The sequence below is a fragment of the Epargyreus clarus genome, unplaced genomic scaffold, assembly GCF_041222505.1.
Source record: "Epargyreus clarus isolate Ecla_fem2 unplaced genomic scaffold, WU_Ecla_fem_2.2 ptg000007l, whole genome shotgun sequence".
NCBI classification, from domain to species: Eukaryota; Metazoa; Arthropoda; class Insecta; order Lepidoptera; family Hesperiidae; genus Epargyreus; species Epargyreus clarus.
Window position 1 is genome coordinate 5607090 of NW_027332215.1, and position 15263 is coordinate 5622352.

At 33.1% G+C, this 15263-nt stretch overlaps 1 protein-coding gene across 1 annotated transcript in view; it reads right to left on the reverse strand.

The window, feature by feature from the left end:
• The window catches only part of kdn (citrate synthase), a 37522-nt gene extending 25859 nt beyond the window's left edge, over positions 1-11663 (reverse strand). Inside the window, exon 1 of the mRNA XM_073074437.1 lies at positions 11505-11663. Coding sequence (XP_072930538.1) covers positions 11505-11549 — 45 coding nt within the window. The 5' untranslated portion in view covers positions 11550-11663. The remainder of the gene's footprint in view (positions 1-11504) is intronic.
• Positions 11664-15263: the final 3600 nt, after the last annotated feature.

Here is a 15263-nt window from a genome sequence, read left to right on the forward strand (position 1 = left end):
ACATTTAATTAATACATACAGACATACCAATAAATTTATAATAATATCTTCCATAATGGAATATCTAAGTGAATAATGAAATAATTAACTATATAGCCTAAAAAGGATACTATTTTTCCACTGACCTATTACTGACTTTATATTGTATAAATTGGTTTTTCAACTGTGCTTCATAGAAATGAAACTAGACCATTTAAACAAAGAAATGCATCTACTTTCTCCCTAGAAGCCTAGACAGAAATAGCGCTGACCTTAAACGAAAGTTTTATATTTTAAGTGAAATATAAAACTGAACTGTATCATTCTTTTAATGTTTATTTAAAGAAAAAAGTTGATTTTTGGAGATTGGATCAAATTATTATTTTTAAGCCACCACTTTTAGCTCAATTATAATAGTAATTACGTCTCTGCAATATTCATCGTTTAAGTAATTAAGTCACAGAAACGTATATAGTTATTATAATATGCATTTAAAAAGCTGTATTTTAGTAATTACAAACACACACTCCAATTTTATTTATTTGTGCAGAATTGTAATTCTTCCTTTATTTCATAAAAAAGAAATTAAGTTTCGATGATATTCTATTTTCTAGTCATAAGTAATTACCCAAACATTCTGATGGTGGTAGAACGCACTGAGGTTCGACTCAGGCGCCACCACAGCTACACCTATTTCTGCCTCATAACAGCAGTGTTAAACGCTACTGTGTTCTGGTTTGAAGGGTGTGGTAAGGGAGACATACTTTGTACATTACAGATGATTACAGACGTCCATTGGCGGCAGTAGCCACTTACCATCAGGTGAACTGCTCGTCTGATACTCCTATATTATAAAAAAAGGAATTACCCACATATTTTTAATGGCCATGAACGCCTACGCCTAACCACAATGCCTTCTACACATTTCAAGTTGGTATGGTATTTCATACTTTATAATGTAGCACATTGTGTTAACATCTGTGCTTACATGACCATTTTAGGCGACCGGAGCCAGAATTATTGATGACGTGAGTAGCAGTTAACAAAAACCTTTCCATACATTAATTTCAACAGGACCAACAAGAAAACGTTACTAAAACTGCTTCCAGATGCCTACAAAGTCAGTTAATTGGATACAGTTCACGTAAGACGAAAAACTTAAACCGCAAAGATTTCGGAGTATTTCGGAGAATTACGGAAATTTTCTTTGCATTTTCCTTCTGATGTATTTTTCATACACTCATTGATAGTAAATAGTACTAAATTAATTTAACTTTTCCGTGCAAAAAATGAATTATAAAACGAGGCGTAGTCAATGGTCAGTATAGAATAAAGTTGCATAATCACGCTACGCTGAGTCAATAAGATAGGTCGATAACACTGATATCATTGCATGTGTGAATTGAATAAAATTAAAGCCGGTTTGGTATTATTTTGAATTATGTATTAGATAATAATAGTAGTTCATGGCAATTTTCTACTAGTTTAGTAGGTATTTGAAATAACTCGGTGTTGTACACTGGCTAGTTTCCAAACCGTTACATAAAAAATATTTTCTTTTAAATGTAGATCTCTGCATACAGCTTAACGCTAAACAGTTTAACAAGGAATAGAGGATCGTCAAATCCAAAAACACGTGACATCTTATGAAATGCAGTGTTACTATGTTTCTTTTCCGAGGCGTTCCAGCTTAGTCCTCAGGGGTAGTGGCGCATCTGTGGCCGACCTCAGGTAGGAATATCTAATCCTATCTGGGATTGATTACAGATGTCCATGGGCGGCAGTAGCCACTTACCATCAGGCGGACTGCTTGCTCGTCTTCTACTCCTATATTATAAAAAACATAATAAACGTAGGCGGCTAGTTACATTTCTTTCGTTAATGCCAATAAAAAGCAAGTCATTCTCTGCAGGCGCTTGTCGTAATGAGTTGTGACGTCACGACGACGACAGATCATCACGAGCACAATTGGGCGCCAAGATACTGTGACCGCCGCTAAAGTGAGAATAACCTTCAATTTATTACATAACAAAGTAAGGCGTGATCTAGACACTTGCGTCTTAATTTGCTCAACCAGAGCAGTAGGTCATCTACACTTGACTTCAAATACAATGCTTCAGGTTTTCCCCAACTATGTGTACTAAAAATAATCATGTTATGAAATATGTATGTTTCGAGAACATTATATTTAGAACATGAGGTCAAAATAATGAAATTAACATGATAATATAAAAGGACTATATAAGATCTGGTACGATATTTTCATGTTTTTAGTATTGAAAGGATATATTTAAATATGTAACTAATTTTAAAATACCTTTATAAATGAGAGATCAATAAACTTCAATATTGGTTGAAAAATATTGTAACCTTGAAACTTTGAATAAGAATTTTTCATTGAGAAGTTTTTTCTTCCACTTGACTTATACCTACATTATCAAATATTTAAGTATAATATGAAAAATCTGCTTGTGTATGTTTGTACCCGCAAAACTCAATCGTTGGCTTAAATTAATTTTTTTACACAAAATAGAATTTGCACGAGTATTTGTTATTTGGCTAATGTTAATTCTGGTATGTTTTTGACCCGGCATCATTATAATTTGCAGTCATGTTGGACGGTCTATTTGTTAATCAAATTCTCGAGTACACTTTAAATGTTTCCGGAATGTTCTGCGCCAGGTAACCGCGGCACGGCAATTGGCGTCATCGTAAATGTAAATGAGTACCTACCGCTTTTAAACAGACAAGACTCGCAAAAATTGCTACAACACTTAAGTACGCTCTTTATTACCTTACGCCTTCAACGTATACAACTTTCTGCCTACAAAAGATTGAAATTTCACAGTTAGTAGTATGTAAAAATTGTCAAATGCCGAGCCATTAACGGGCAATAAACACATGACGAGAGAATCCTAATTCCTAGCCAGTCAAACGCTCATTAATATTGAATGGTAACCGAACTTGAATGATTATAATTATATTACATCAAAGAATTTAATTACAATTTGAACTTGTTGCAATGAAAGTATTGAGATTTGAGATGACCGTGACATTCTGACATAGTCACTAAACTCGTAAGTACATATAATACAACTATTTCAAACAGATTAATATAAATTATATAATCAGATGTATATCTAGTGCTGGCTAGATACATGTTATGCCGAATTCTGTGCTTTAACAACAGTAAACGGATTGCTGCTATAAAGCAAATCAGTGTTAACACCTTTCTTTTTATAATATAGGAGTAGCAGACGAGCATGCAGTCCACCCGAGGGTAAGTGGCTACTGCCGCCCATGGACATCTGTAATCAACCCCAGATAGGATTCGATATTCCTACCCGAGGTCTTCCACAGATGCGCCGCTACCCCTGATGACTAAGCTGGAACGCCTCGGAAAAGTATGTCTCCCTTACCACACCCTTCAAAACCGAACACAGCAGCGCGTAACGCTGCTGATATTAAGCAGCGCCTATTGCTTCTGTTATTAGGCAGAAATAGATGTGGCGGTGGTGCCGCCGGAGTCGAACCACGAAGGGTTCTATACCACCTATACATCAAATACATCTATAGTTTGACTTTGGTTTCGTGGGCAGCTTAACTCCTTACGGCGATAAGTTTTGGCATCTACTGCCGATGTAATCAGGATGAAAAAAAATGAATCTGGTTATATAGAATGAAGCCGAGACTCTTTGGTATGATAGGTTGTTTAAAGAGTTGTATTATTTAGAGAATCTTTTTTATTTTAGTAGAGTAATCAAAATTAGTTGATTATACTCTTAGGTGAAGAAGTTTACAGGCTCAAAAGCTACCGCAAAATAATAAAAATAAGTTAGAACTTTAGGAGTGACCAGATTTTATTGAAGACCAGACTTGTTTCGGTCAATTGCCCACGGTTAGCAAGTGTGTTTCACCAGATCCTTCTATTTTATGTCAAAAATATTTAAAGATGAAAATACGTTGCATAACTTATCGAATGGAATGCGAAATCGATCAATTACTGTGATATTGATTATTCTTTCTACAGCTGTCTCGATCCAGAAAATTTCATAGATAAGATACGGATGATAACTAATCATCCGTAAAGCCAATGTCAGGAATTATCACGTGAGTGATTCTGCATTTTTTTATCTTCTGTTACGTAACGCTACAGTAAAAATAAATAAAAAACATCTGATGCTTCACATTTTCCGTATTCGAGTAGCGTAATTAAGTTTGCTTCCTCCTACTATTGGGGAAAGATTTAGGGAACAAGGGTAAGTCGTATTGCTTGCGTATAAGCAAAATGAAGTGTCCAAAAGTTAATGATCATGGTGAATTTCTCAGTACATTTCCAAAACCATCTGTTTACATGTATTTTTAAAAGGCTAGTACATTGTATGTCAAGTTAAAACTGATATACACTTTTACGTATTTGTTATGCGCATGAAAAAGTCAGCTTATATTCATTTAAAACAATTACGTTTTGGAATGTATTTCTGTCACACAAGCAAAGGCTCCTACATCTTCAAAACATAATGATAAATCGCCTATTGTTTCGTGTATAAAACTCATATTTAATTATGCACGCCAACAGTATAATAATTTGACGAGATGTTTGAACAACTGCAGATACTCTGTCGTATAACATAAATTATACCGTTTATACCGAACTGTAAATGTAACAGATGTAAATGTTTCGGGCCCATTAGCTAGAAGCCATAGCCGAACGACCATGAGCGTTATGAGCGACCGCGTCAAACTCGCTGCCTTAACAAGTTTTTTTAACTATAATATCCGCCTTCAAACTGTTTTTATACAATACCTACTTATATACAATTTACGTAAAGTAAGTATCAAGGTGAGATATATTTAATAGTTTTGTATTCAATCCTTATGCGGATAAAATTATCAATGGATTATTTTCATTTATATTTTATACAGCTGACACAATAACCAAATATGTTGTATATAAAAATTGAATAAATAAGGTAACAATTTGGGAATCGCTTGCCAAGTTTCAACACGATTTCAAATGTTTAGCGCGATGTGAAATACTTTTAATACGGTGTTGTTGCAATTTTTACTGTACGTGAGGCACAGTTTAATGCATATTTGGGCGAGTGCCCGAACCACCGGGCGTGACCTGCGTTATCTTTAGATGGCGTAGAGGACGGGGCAGTGCGAGGTTTATGCGTATGCGCAGTTTACTGATACCACAACTCATTTATCACTTTATATGATCTTGTTCGGTAACACCTAATCGGAATATATTAAAAACAGATATCGACTATAGTCTGATTCATAATTAGGTGTCCAAAATGTAAACAAAGAAGTGTCACTGTCAAAATTAGCAAGAAACAAAAACTTTAACAAATTCAACAAAAAACGAAAACTTTAACAACTATACAAAATTTAATAAACGCGCTATGAAAACGAGAAAACATTTGAGTTCGATTGCAATCACGAAAATGAATAATATCAGCTACGAAACTTAAAAATGACGGCACAAGAAATGTTTTGGATTTCGATTGTGTTACCATTATCACATTTTAATTTTCTACCATAAACTTTGTTTTTTATCATTATTACTGTATGGAACGAAATTGAGGTGATATAAATATTAGAAAATGTGAATTAATCTTAATTTATTTAGATTTTTATTTTATTATTTATTATTGTATAACTTTAATATCGACAAAAATAAGAAACTACCATTTGAAACGTATTTTCTTGATAGGTCAACACCTTTGTTTACATTTTGGACACCTAATTATGAATCAGACTATAGTATTATTATAATCAGCTATATTCATAATGAAAGTCAAGAATGCACAATGCAACTGGTGAATTTACATCTATGAAACAAAATTAGGTATAATGTACCGTTACGTAACACGTAAAACGTACTGCCTAATGAAAATGTCAATTATTTGGAATTATATATTTATCAATATTTTATAAACTTCATAGCCCCCTGTCTTTTTCGGAGTCGCGGATACTCTACGTTACATTTTGAGACAAGTTTTAGGGTATCAAATAAAAGCTTTTTCAAGTTTATATCAGACCGTCTCTCATTCAGAGGTTCTTGCCCACATTTTACTAATTTGCCTGGACTATTACCACCACCACCACACTACTGGCACCACACAGAATACAAAATTTCAAAAGTCTACAGGTAAACAGCATGTTATTTAATTTCATACCTTTCCCCGTTAACAAAATCTAATACAAAAATATCGAAGTGTTCCACTTCAACAAGCATAACACAGCCGCAAAGCAAATAAGTGGTTAATATGCAGCTCGGTCCGAAACAGTTGTAAAGCCTTCGTTAGTATGATGCACATTTAAAATGTGGGCCAATAACAGGGCAACGAAGTACCGTTGCAAGTTACCTTCGTATGTTTCGAGTTACATAACGCATAACCGGACTTCGCGACATTTTATTTAATAAGGCAACCGTGTGTGCGAATTAGGGTTTCGCGTTTCGTGCATCGATTATGCTTCGATATTTCATGTTTTATAAGAAACGAAAAATAAGACACGCCAATTTATTTAATTTTAACCCCACTTTTATCGAACTTAGTAAACGTAAGAGATTTGCTCTATATTTTATATGTGCAATACATGTATAATTTCTGCGATTTTCCTATTTGAAAGTATAATTAAATTAGCAAGAATGCTCCACATTATGGCAATGAACAGGTTGTCTAATGCCCAGAACTTCTTAAGAATATTTTAAATGTCTCTCAGCGCTTAAGTTCGAAAGTTTTTCTGATACTTTAAGTAAAAACATCTATCTATATCAGAAGCATACAAACCACTCATTCGAAAATCGATCATAGATCGAGTAGGAATGATTAGGTACACTTAATAGTATCTACTCAACCATTCCGAAGCGCCGCTCCGTTGAGATTCACATGACGTTTTTATAATGAACGTGACATTGTGACTCACTGCCTTATTACTCGAACAATTCTGACAAATTGTTTTAACTAATTTAGTTCCCAGAGAACGTTATATACACAGGTTCTATATATATATAAACCTTAGCAAATACATCAGACAACATTGCTACATGGCTGCTATTAAACAGAAACAAGTGTAAAAGTATTGACACCGCAGTCGCATCTCGAATTTTATTATTTTCAAACCTTAGATGACCTCGTCCTAAAGTCATTAAACTAAATAAATTAGTCATAATAATGACTATATAATGTTTCGATTTCTTCTAGTATAGTCGAATTTCCCTACTAATGAGTTATAGGTTTAGGTATATTAAAATATACTTGTATCAAAAAGTCACTAGTCTCATGAATATCGCGACATCGCGGTCAGCAGTAAGATAGATCATACAGGACGTCCGATTATTAGGGGTCAATGCGGAACTTTAATAACAGCGGAGGTACTTATGTCGTGAGACTGCTGCAATTCTCAGTACGTATCGTACCTTGGTAACATACTCGCTTTTACCGCGGTTTCGCTCGCCGTCAGAGGTCGATGACAATAGTTGTTTTTATCTGTCTCGGGAACATTACTTTTTTTGAGATAAAAGTTACTCTATGTCCTTTTCTGGACTCGTGACAACATATGTACGAAAATTCTCGACCAACGCTTTGGTAGTTAAGGCGTGAAAGCGTAGCAAACAGACAAACTCGCTGTCGCATAATATTAGATAGGATAATTAGGGCTCCGACAAAGGTTGAAACTTGAAAATAAACAATGCTAAAATTTGCATTACCCAAATTGATGGCTATGGCTTTTGAAATCCTTTTTTATCTAACGCATCAAAGAAAACTAATTAGACCACCTACATAGACCTCCTGTCTTTAACGATTCGTAGGCAGAATCGTTCACGGGTTGCTATTCTAAAAATGTAGACGTTGCATTCGTGGAACAGGGACCATAAAGGATGTGGCCTTTGTAATAAACTAAAACTTAGACGAACGCGGACCATGAAATGAATATGTCCCCTTAGTAATTAAACTCTATAGTTTAAAAATAAACTTTTACGCTTCACCGCCAATAAACTAAGCGCAACCAGAAGGTAGAATCCACCGCGATATACAAAATCAAAAGCCGACTTACGCGGACGCGGTGGAAAGAATAAAAATAAAAATTTATGGTTTAGTGCATGACGTGGTGACAAACTTGTCGAATGATCAAGTCACGAGGACCATGAAATTGAGCGGTAAAGAGTAAGTAAAACTTACAAAATGTCGTTTATTTCCTTTATATTTTCCTAAAAACTGTAATTGTACCTACTATTTTTCTTTTTTTTTTATCATTTATGACTTACACAAATTTGGTAAATCTATTTAAATCATATTTCACTTTTATACGTGTGACAAAAGAAAGTTAATGGAAGGTACATTAGCTACACAGATAGAGAAAACCCGCCAATGTTAATGGAATCGACTTTGCTGATATCCAGACTCTTTCCTACTTACTAAAGAGAACTAACATACTGTTTAAAAACCAGTCACTATACAATAACGCTTTATATCAAAGTTTAAACTAACCTTATAAATCAATAAGTTTATCTTATCGTAAGGGCACATAATTATGAACGAATTGTAGTAATACATAAACTACACATAGAATTACTGCTCTTATAACACATGAGCCCCGTCATGTACTAATAAGATTTGATTTCACTTGCTTGCTTTGTTAAAAGTCCAATTTAAGTCACTTGACAATGTCCAATGAGCGTTGCAACTGGAATTGCTGGCGAAGTTTTTGCACGATAAAATCATTATGGATCGTGGAGCCTGATTGAAATGTATAAATGAAAATTATGTTTCAAGTGTTACGAGTATGTATTGAGATGTCGAGTTACAATGACAACTGTGTCAACTCTATGCTGTAAAGGTGGGTTCTGACCAGTGAAACGATTTGTAATGTAATTCGGGATACGATTTCCGTCAAAACAACACAATTTTCCTGTAGTTCGAGGTATTAACTGGTGGAACAACAACATTCACTGTAAACCGTCTTCGAGTTTTATTGATGTTTACATGAGCTCGCGAGGAACGTAATCATGTTACAAGCAGTGCACAACTGCACACTGCTCTGGGCCAAACATAGTCACAACAGTACAAAGTTGTAACATTACATTATGTTACTCATGAATACTCGAAGTCAGTATCTATCTAGCAACCTGTTTAGCGCTGTTATCATTACCGTGCGTGACTCGAGATGATGACCACACAAGGTCACTGATATGGCGATCCGCACATGATGGGATGGGATGACAGTTCAAGCAGATCAATCATATCAAAACATTGATAAGCACCATTTACGGCATGTTACACCTATCTTAAGTGTTGATAATATGATATGAAGTAGGTGGGGAGAGGAATGCATTTCCTCGCTATTTTTATATTATTTTATTTAGAATTCAGAGATAAAGAATTTCATATTCACATACATTTATTTATTCACTTTTTTAGTAAAACATCTCAAATTGAAATACCAATATTTTTTTGCTCGTTTTTCAAAACTGTTTTTATGGCATACTAATAATAGAATCCAGATTTGATCCATATTGGATTCTATGAGAATCATAAACTTGTGAGTGATGTGTATGTACTCGACTTGGTACAGAAAATTTGCAAGTTTTTGCAAATTTAATAATTATCAATGTTATTTTATTTCTGAAAATCTTCCTATGTCAGTTGGCTAAATCCTCAATGAAAAAAGTTAATATACAAATTAATTGTATATTCTAAAATTAAAAGAAATCATCTGGAGGAAATCTACATAGTTAATTCACCATTAACTCTTTCAATTAAATTGAATCTGAAAATAATGAAGCTATTGAAAATAAATGAAGACTGAGCAAACATGACCCAATCATAATAGTTGTGGCGGTCAGTGATCAAAAAAGTATGTAGTTTTCCTAAGTGGAATATTTAGCTTTAATTTTTCAAATCAATGTAGGTGACTAGATCTGAGAGTATAAAGATTTTGCTATTTCTTATACTTTCAAATCTGGCTATTCATACTAGTCGGAAACTTTTGTCTATGCTGCTTATCCGGTATCTATGAGAATCGGCCAACATCTATTTTTCATCCCCCTAAATGTTAGGGGTAATACAACCCTAAATTTTTTTTTTATTTATATGGCAACACAACGTTTGCCGGGTCAGCTAGTATTATTTAAAAAAGAAGATGTTTTTATAGTTAACCAAACTAAACAGTAATAATAGGTGCAATCTATTTAGTAGAATTGTGTATTGTCAATGGTTCTTAATAATTCTTAATTTTTTTTAATTAAGGATTATTAAGAACTTTCTTAATAATTCCTTCTTTTTCTTTCATATTCTTGATAATTCTTATTTTTTAATTAAGGTTTATCGTCTTGTTCATGATATTTCTTAATTTTTTAAATGAAGGATCATCAAGAACTAGTTAGAGGTAAAAATCAAGTTTAAATATTCTGTTACATACTTAAGTCAATAAAAGTGTGGTAAAAATGAATTAATTCTACACATATGGCAGAAATAAGTTTTTCCATGGTTTGAAGACTCGAAAACCAGCTTTTATACATATTTATATAGTACATATATGTCTTCAGTGCATCATGGCATATGCATAATGGTTTATGAGTTTCATTTTAAATATTTTTTGTAACAATGATTATGCAAAACGTATGAAGATATAAATTTAATTATAAAATGGTCTTGAATATTAATTAACCTGTGATTATACACACCAATTCTTATATCAATAATTTTCAGTAATTGTAGCAATATTTACATCTTTTGTGATACTATTCCTATGTATCAATTAGGATTCATGTAATTATTAATATATGAAAATATATAAAAGTTGTAGCTCAACATCAGCAGGGATTACAGTGACCAGTTTCCATGTAAAAGACTGCATGCTCATATACTACTTTAATCTTAGTTCGTAAGCAACGAAAGTTATAAAAAACATGTTTAAAATAGATATATTGAAATTCATAAAATGTGTTTTAAGTACTTGCAACATTCAAGTACAAATACAATATGTGGATCTACATTAATATCGGTAGAAATTTATATAGCTTTAGGGGAAAATTTGTGAATTGGCGTTCGTTAATACTAAGGAGGAAAGCGGAATCTCCCGCCATCTAACCTAAACTTGAAAATTAATGCACGAGCGTTATGTGTTACATACGACAGTTATGGTAAATGAATGTCACGCGATTTAATTATACTGGTGCTGAAAATGTGTACATATTCAAAAACAACGAAGCGCAAACGATGGTATAACTGAAAATTATTGTAGGTAAGCAGTTACTCCGAGGCCGCAAGTGAAAGAAATAATTCTTTCGAATAATAATTAATGAACCATAATTACTGTACGCATCTAATTAATTAAAAAATCGTTGAATCCGTGAACAATTGGTGGAGCTTTCTTAAAATAGTCTTTAATCCCATTACATAACACCGAATTCAAAATGTGGCTATTAGGTTATGCATGGAGCTTACATAAAATTAGTTCTTGCGAGTTTCGCCTGTAAAACAAATTTAAGAGATTAAAAAAATATTTACCTGCACTTCTGTTAATCTTGTAGACGTAATCCTGAAAAGAGCCATTTTTGAACCACCGGGCGCTAACCAATACACACCACTGCCGTGTACTCTGTGACTGCGACAGGGACTCACAATCGATCGTAGTCGCAAGAATCGCGAGTGGAGTGGATACGTGTATAGGGACATGCCAGAAGTATCGATAACTCTCAGATATCGATTTGTTTTAATACGATATTTTAAATACATATAACAAAAATGTAAGCTTCGCATATCTGAACTTTGAAAATATTTGCATAAAAGTTGTTAGAAGAACTGAAAATAAGTTGTCATTTGCTACAATTTTTAGATTTTTTGTCTGTATACATAGATTAGTATCTGTATATTTGAAATCGCATCATACCAAGTCTACTAAGTTGATTATAATGGATTAACAATTAATTTATATAATAATAGTTCTATAAATTATATAATAGTCATGGTGACTTTAAAATCTGAATGCATGCAACCAAAGTCGCAATCATAGCTCGTTTCTAAGGTAATTTCAATGATTACATTTGTAAACCATATTAGATACTATTTACAAGAAAGTATTTTTACATGAAGCCATTAAAAATGTGGTTAAATCATTTAATGTATTTTGAGTCTTTCATATTATATTTTACTCTTGAATTAAATTATAATCATAATATTTATGAACTTGGGAGAATCTAATAACAAAATAGTACTCTTTATTTTACAAGTAAGGAGCAGTAATAACCAAGTATTATGAATTTCGGTCCCTCTCTTGACTCAAGAGTCTTAAGCTCCTAGAATTCGCTCCTTCACTACCTTTCTCTGATTTTTCGAAATTGTTTTGGATGTCAAAAAATATTTTTAATAAGGTTTTTTATATGTAAATTGTTCTAATTCCCAACAACGAGTCCTTTATTAATAAGATGGCTAGTAATGAGACAGAAACAGATTAATAATGAATTAATTAAACAATACACTTATTTGACTATACTTTCATTGGCATCGATATTTTTCGAAATTCAAGGGTATCGTATTATGTTAATATTGCAAGTGATTTAAGTTCAAGTGAAGTATCGACATATATGAACGAAACTGAAGAAGTAGATAGTAGATGGATAATCATTTAAAACTTTGGTAATGTTGGCTAGCTTGTGCGAAAGTTGCAAGTAATGACATTGACATCAACTTGACATTGGTAAAATGGTTATAAGACCGAGAAGCCATCGCATAAACAAAAAAATAAAATTGACATTGACAGTTGATTAAAGATGACATGAAAATTCACGATTTTTTAATACAGACAACGAATAGATCATTTCCATTACATATATTGTCTATACACATCAATTCAAAATAAGAAAAAATATTACAAATTGGCATCAAAAATAAGCTAAATAAAATATTCGCAGACATCACTGGTGTGTTGTGTTGTGCAAAATAATTATATATTAAACGTTTTCCTATTTTCTTAAATTCCTACTATTAAAACTAAATGTAAACCACGGGATAATAAAAACTGAACTTACATTCATTAAGAAACAAAGGCAAACTACCACCAGTGGCGGCCCTAGCAAAAATTTTAGGCGGTGTGACATCTCATGGTGTCGCTTCCTAAGGACCTAAGGTCCTGGCCACGTCGATTTTTAGCTCGCACTTGTTGGAATATAGCAAAAACTCAAGCCTCTTATAATGTAAACTACTGGAAAAAATTAAGGGATCAAAAAAAAATTCCAAACTTTTCGGTAGTTTTCAACAGGCCGTAACTTTGAGAGAAATGGTCGTACAGGAAATAAAAAAAAAGGAAATTGTAGCTCCAAGTGTCTAGTTTTTGGATTAGAACTTCAAAATTTTGTAGCCTCCGCGGTTTCTGAGTAATCGTAGAAAAACCAGCAACAAAAAAATTTTCAAAATTTTTTTAGTTTTTTTTTTGGTCTACGGGCATGGAAAATTTTTTTTTAGCTTAACCACCATAAGGATCGGATACTTTGTTCATTTAGCTTTAATTTCTTTTTTTAAACACCCTGATACGTCCACTCCTCGCTGAGATATCGGTCTTCAAATGGAAAAGGATCTTTTTGTCTTTGATTATCGATATCTCAGCAACCAATGATCGTACAGAAAGTTAAAGATGGCTTTCAAGAACTTGAATAAATTCCCCTTAACGACTGTCCATTGTTTTTTCGGAGTTTTTATTTCTTTTCTTTTTGAAAATTTAAGCACTTTCTGGAACAAAAATGTGGAAAAAGCTCGGAAAAACATTTTTTTTTCTCATTTTTAAAAATTATGAGCTTTTCAGAGCAAAAAACATGATCCTTTAATTTTTTCAAAAATTCGATCAAGTGAAACAAAAAAACGGCTGGCTGGATTAATTTGATTCTTTGTAGGGTTTTTGTGGACATATTGAACTTAACATTAGTGGTTTCCTCAATATTTACGATCCAGCGCTTGATTTTCCAAAAAAACACCAAAAGCCCTTTTTTTGTTGCATTTTCAAATTCATGTGACAGAAAGAAAAATTTTTTTTTTCGAAAAAACAATGGACAGTCGTTAAGGGGAATTTATTCAAGTTCTTGAAAGCATCTTTAACTTTCTGTACGATCATTGGTTGCTGAGATATCGATAATCAAAGACAAAAAGATCCTTTTCCATTTGAAGACCGATATCTCAGCGAGGAGTGGACGTATCAGGGTGTTTAAAAAAAGAAATTAAAGCTAAATGAACAAAGTATCCGATCCTTATGGTGGTTAAGCTAAAAAAAAATTTTCCACGCCCGTAGACCAAAAAAAAAACTAAAAAAATTTTGAAAATTTTTTTGTTGCTGGTTTTTCTACGATTACTCAGAAACCGCGGAGGCTACAAAATTTTGAAGTTCTAATCCAAAAACTAGACACTTGGAGCTACAATTTCCTTTTTTTTAATTTCCTGTACGACCATTTCTCTCAAAGTTACGGCCTGTTGAAAACTACCGAAAAATTTGGATTTTTTTTTTATCCCTTAATTTTTTCCAGTACTATATAATATTCAAGTAGGTTATATATGATAAAGCTGGCAGCTGAAAAACATATATTTTACTTCTTCTGATTTGTCATTCTGTCAATGATTCGATATAATAAAAAGTATCTTTTTGGAGTGAATTTCATTTTATTATATTTCATAGTTTATTTTCTCGTTCTCCTGTGGCCATTTCCCAACAGCACTCAATAGTACCGGCACAAAATATGTATGTTGTAGGCAAGTAGCGTAAGTTTTCAGCGCCCTATGTATGTCTTTTCGGAGCCCCTCACATGTCGGCGCCAGGTGCGGTCGCACCGCCTGGGCCGCCCTAGGGCCACCTCTGCAAACAACTGCAACCTTCCCCAGCTTTCAAATGTTCCAAATGTGGCCTTTCCTTCTATTTTCTCTTCCTTCTCCTAGTTCTTGGAGATTGTTACATGTTTCACATGACGATGGAAAGAAGAAAGTATACGTTAGTTGACAATTTTTCGAATATTACATAAAATTGTATTACAATAAATTGTGTTTTTGGGACTTAAGTTATAAAAAATATATTTTATTATTTGTCTAATAACGTCATAAAATAGAAAACCAACATTCGAACGTAATAATATGAAATCAGTGGAGATGCTTACAAAAATCGATATATTCGTATCCAAAATCGGTATATCATAAAAAATGATAATATTCAATCAAATTATCTTAAAAAGAACTTACAGCCTCATTTTATAGGTACTTAAAATTAATCACTTTTTACGATCCTTAGGATTT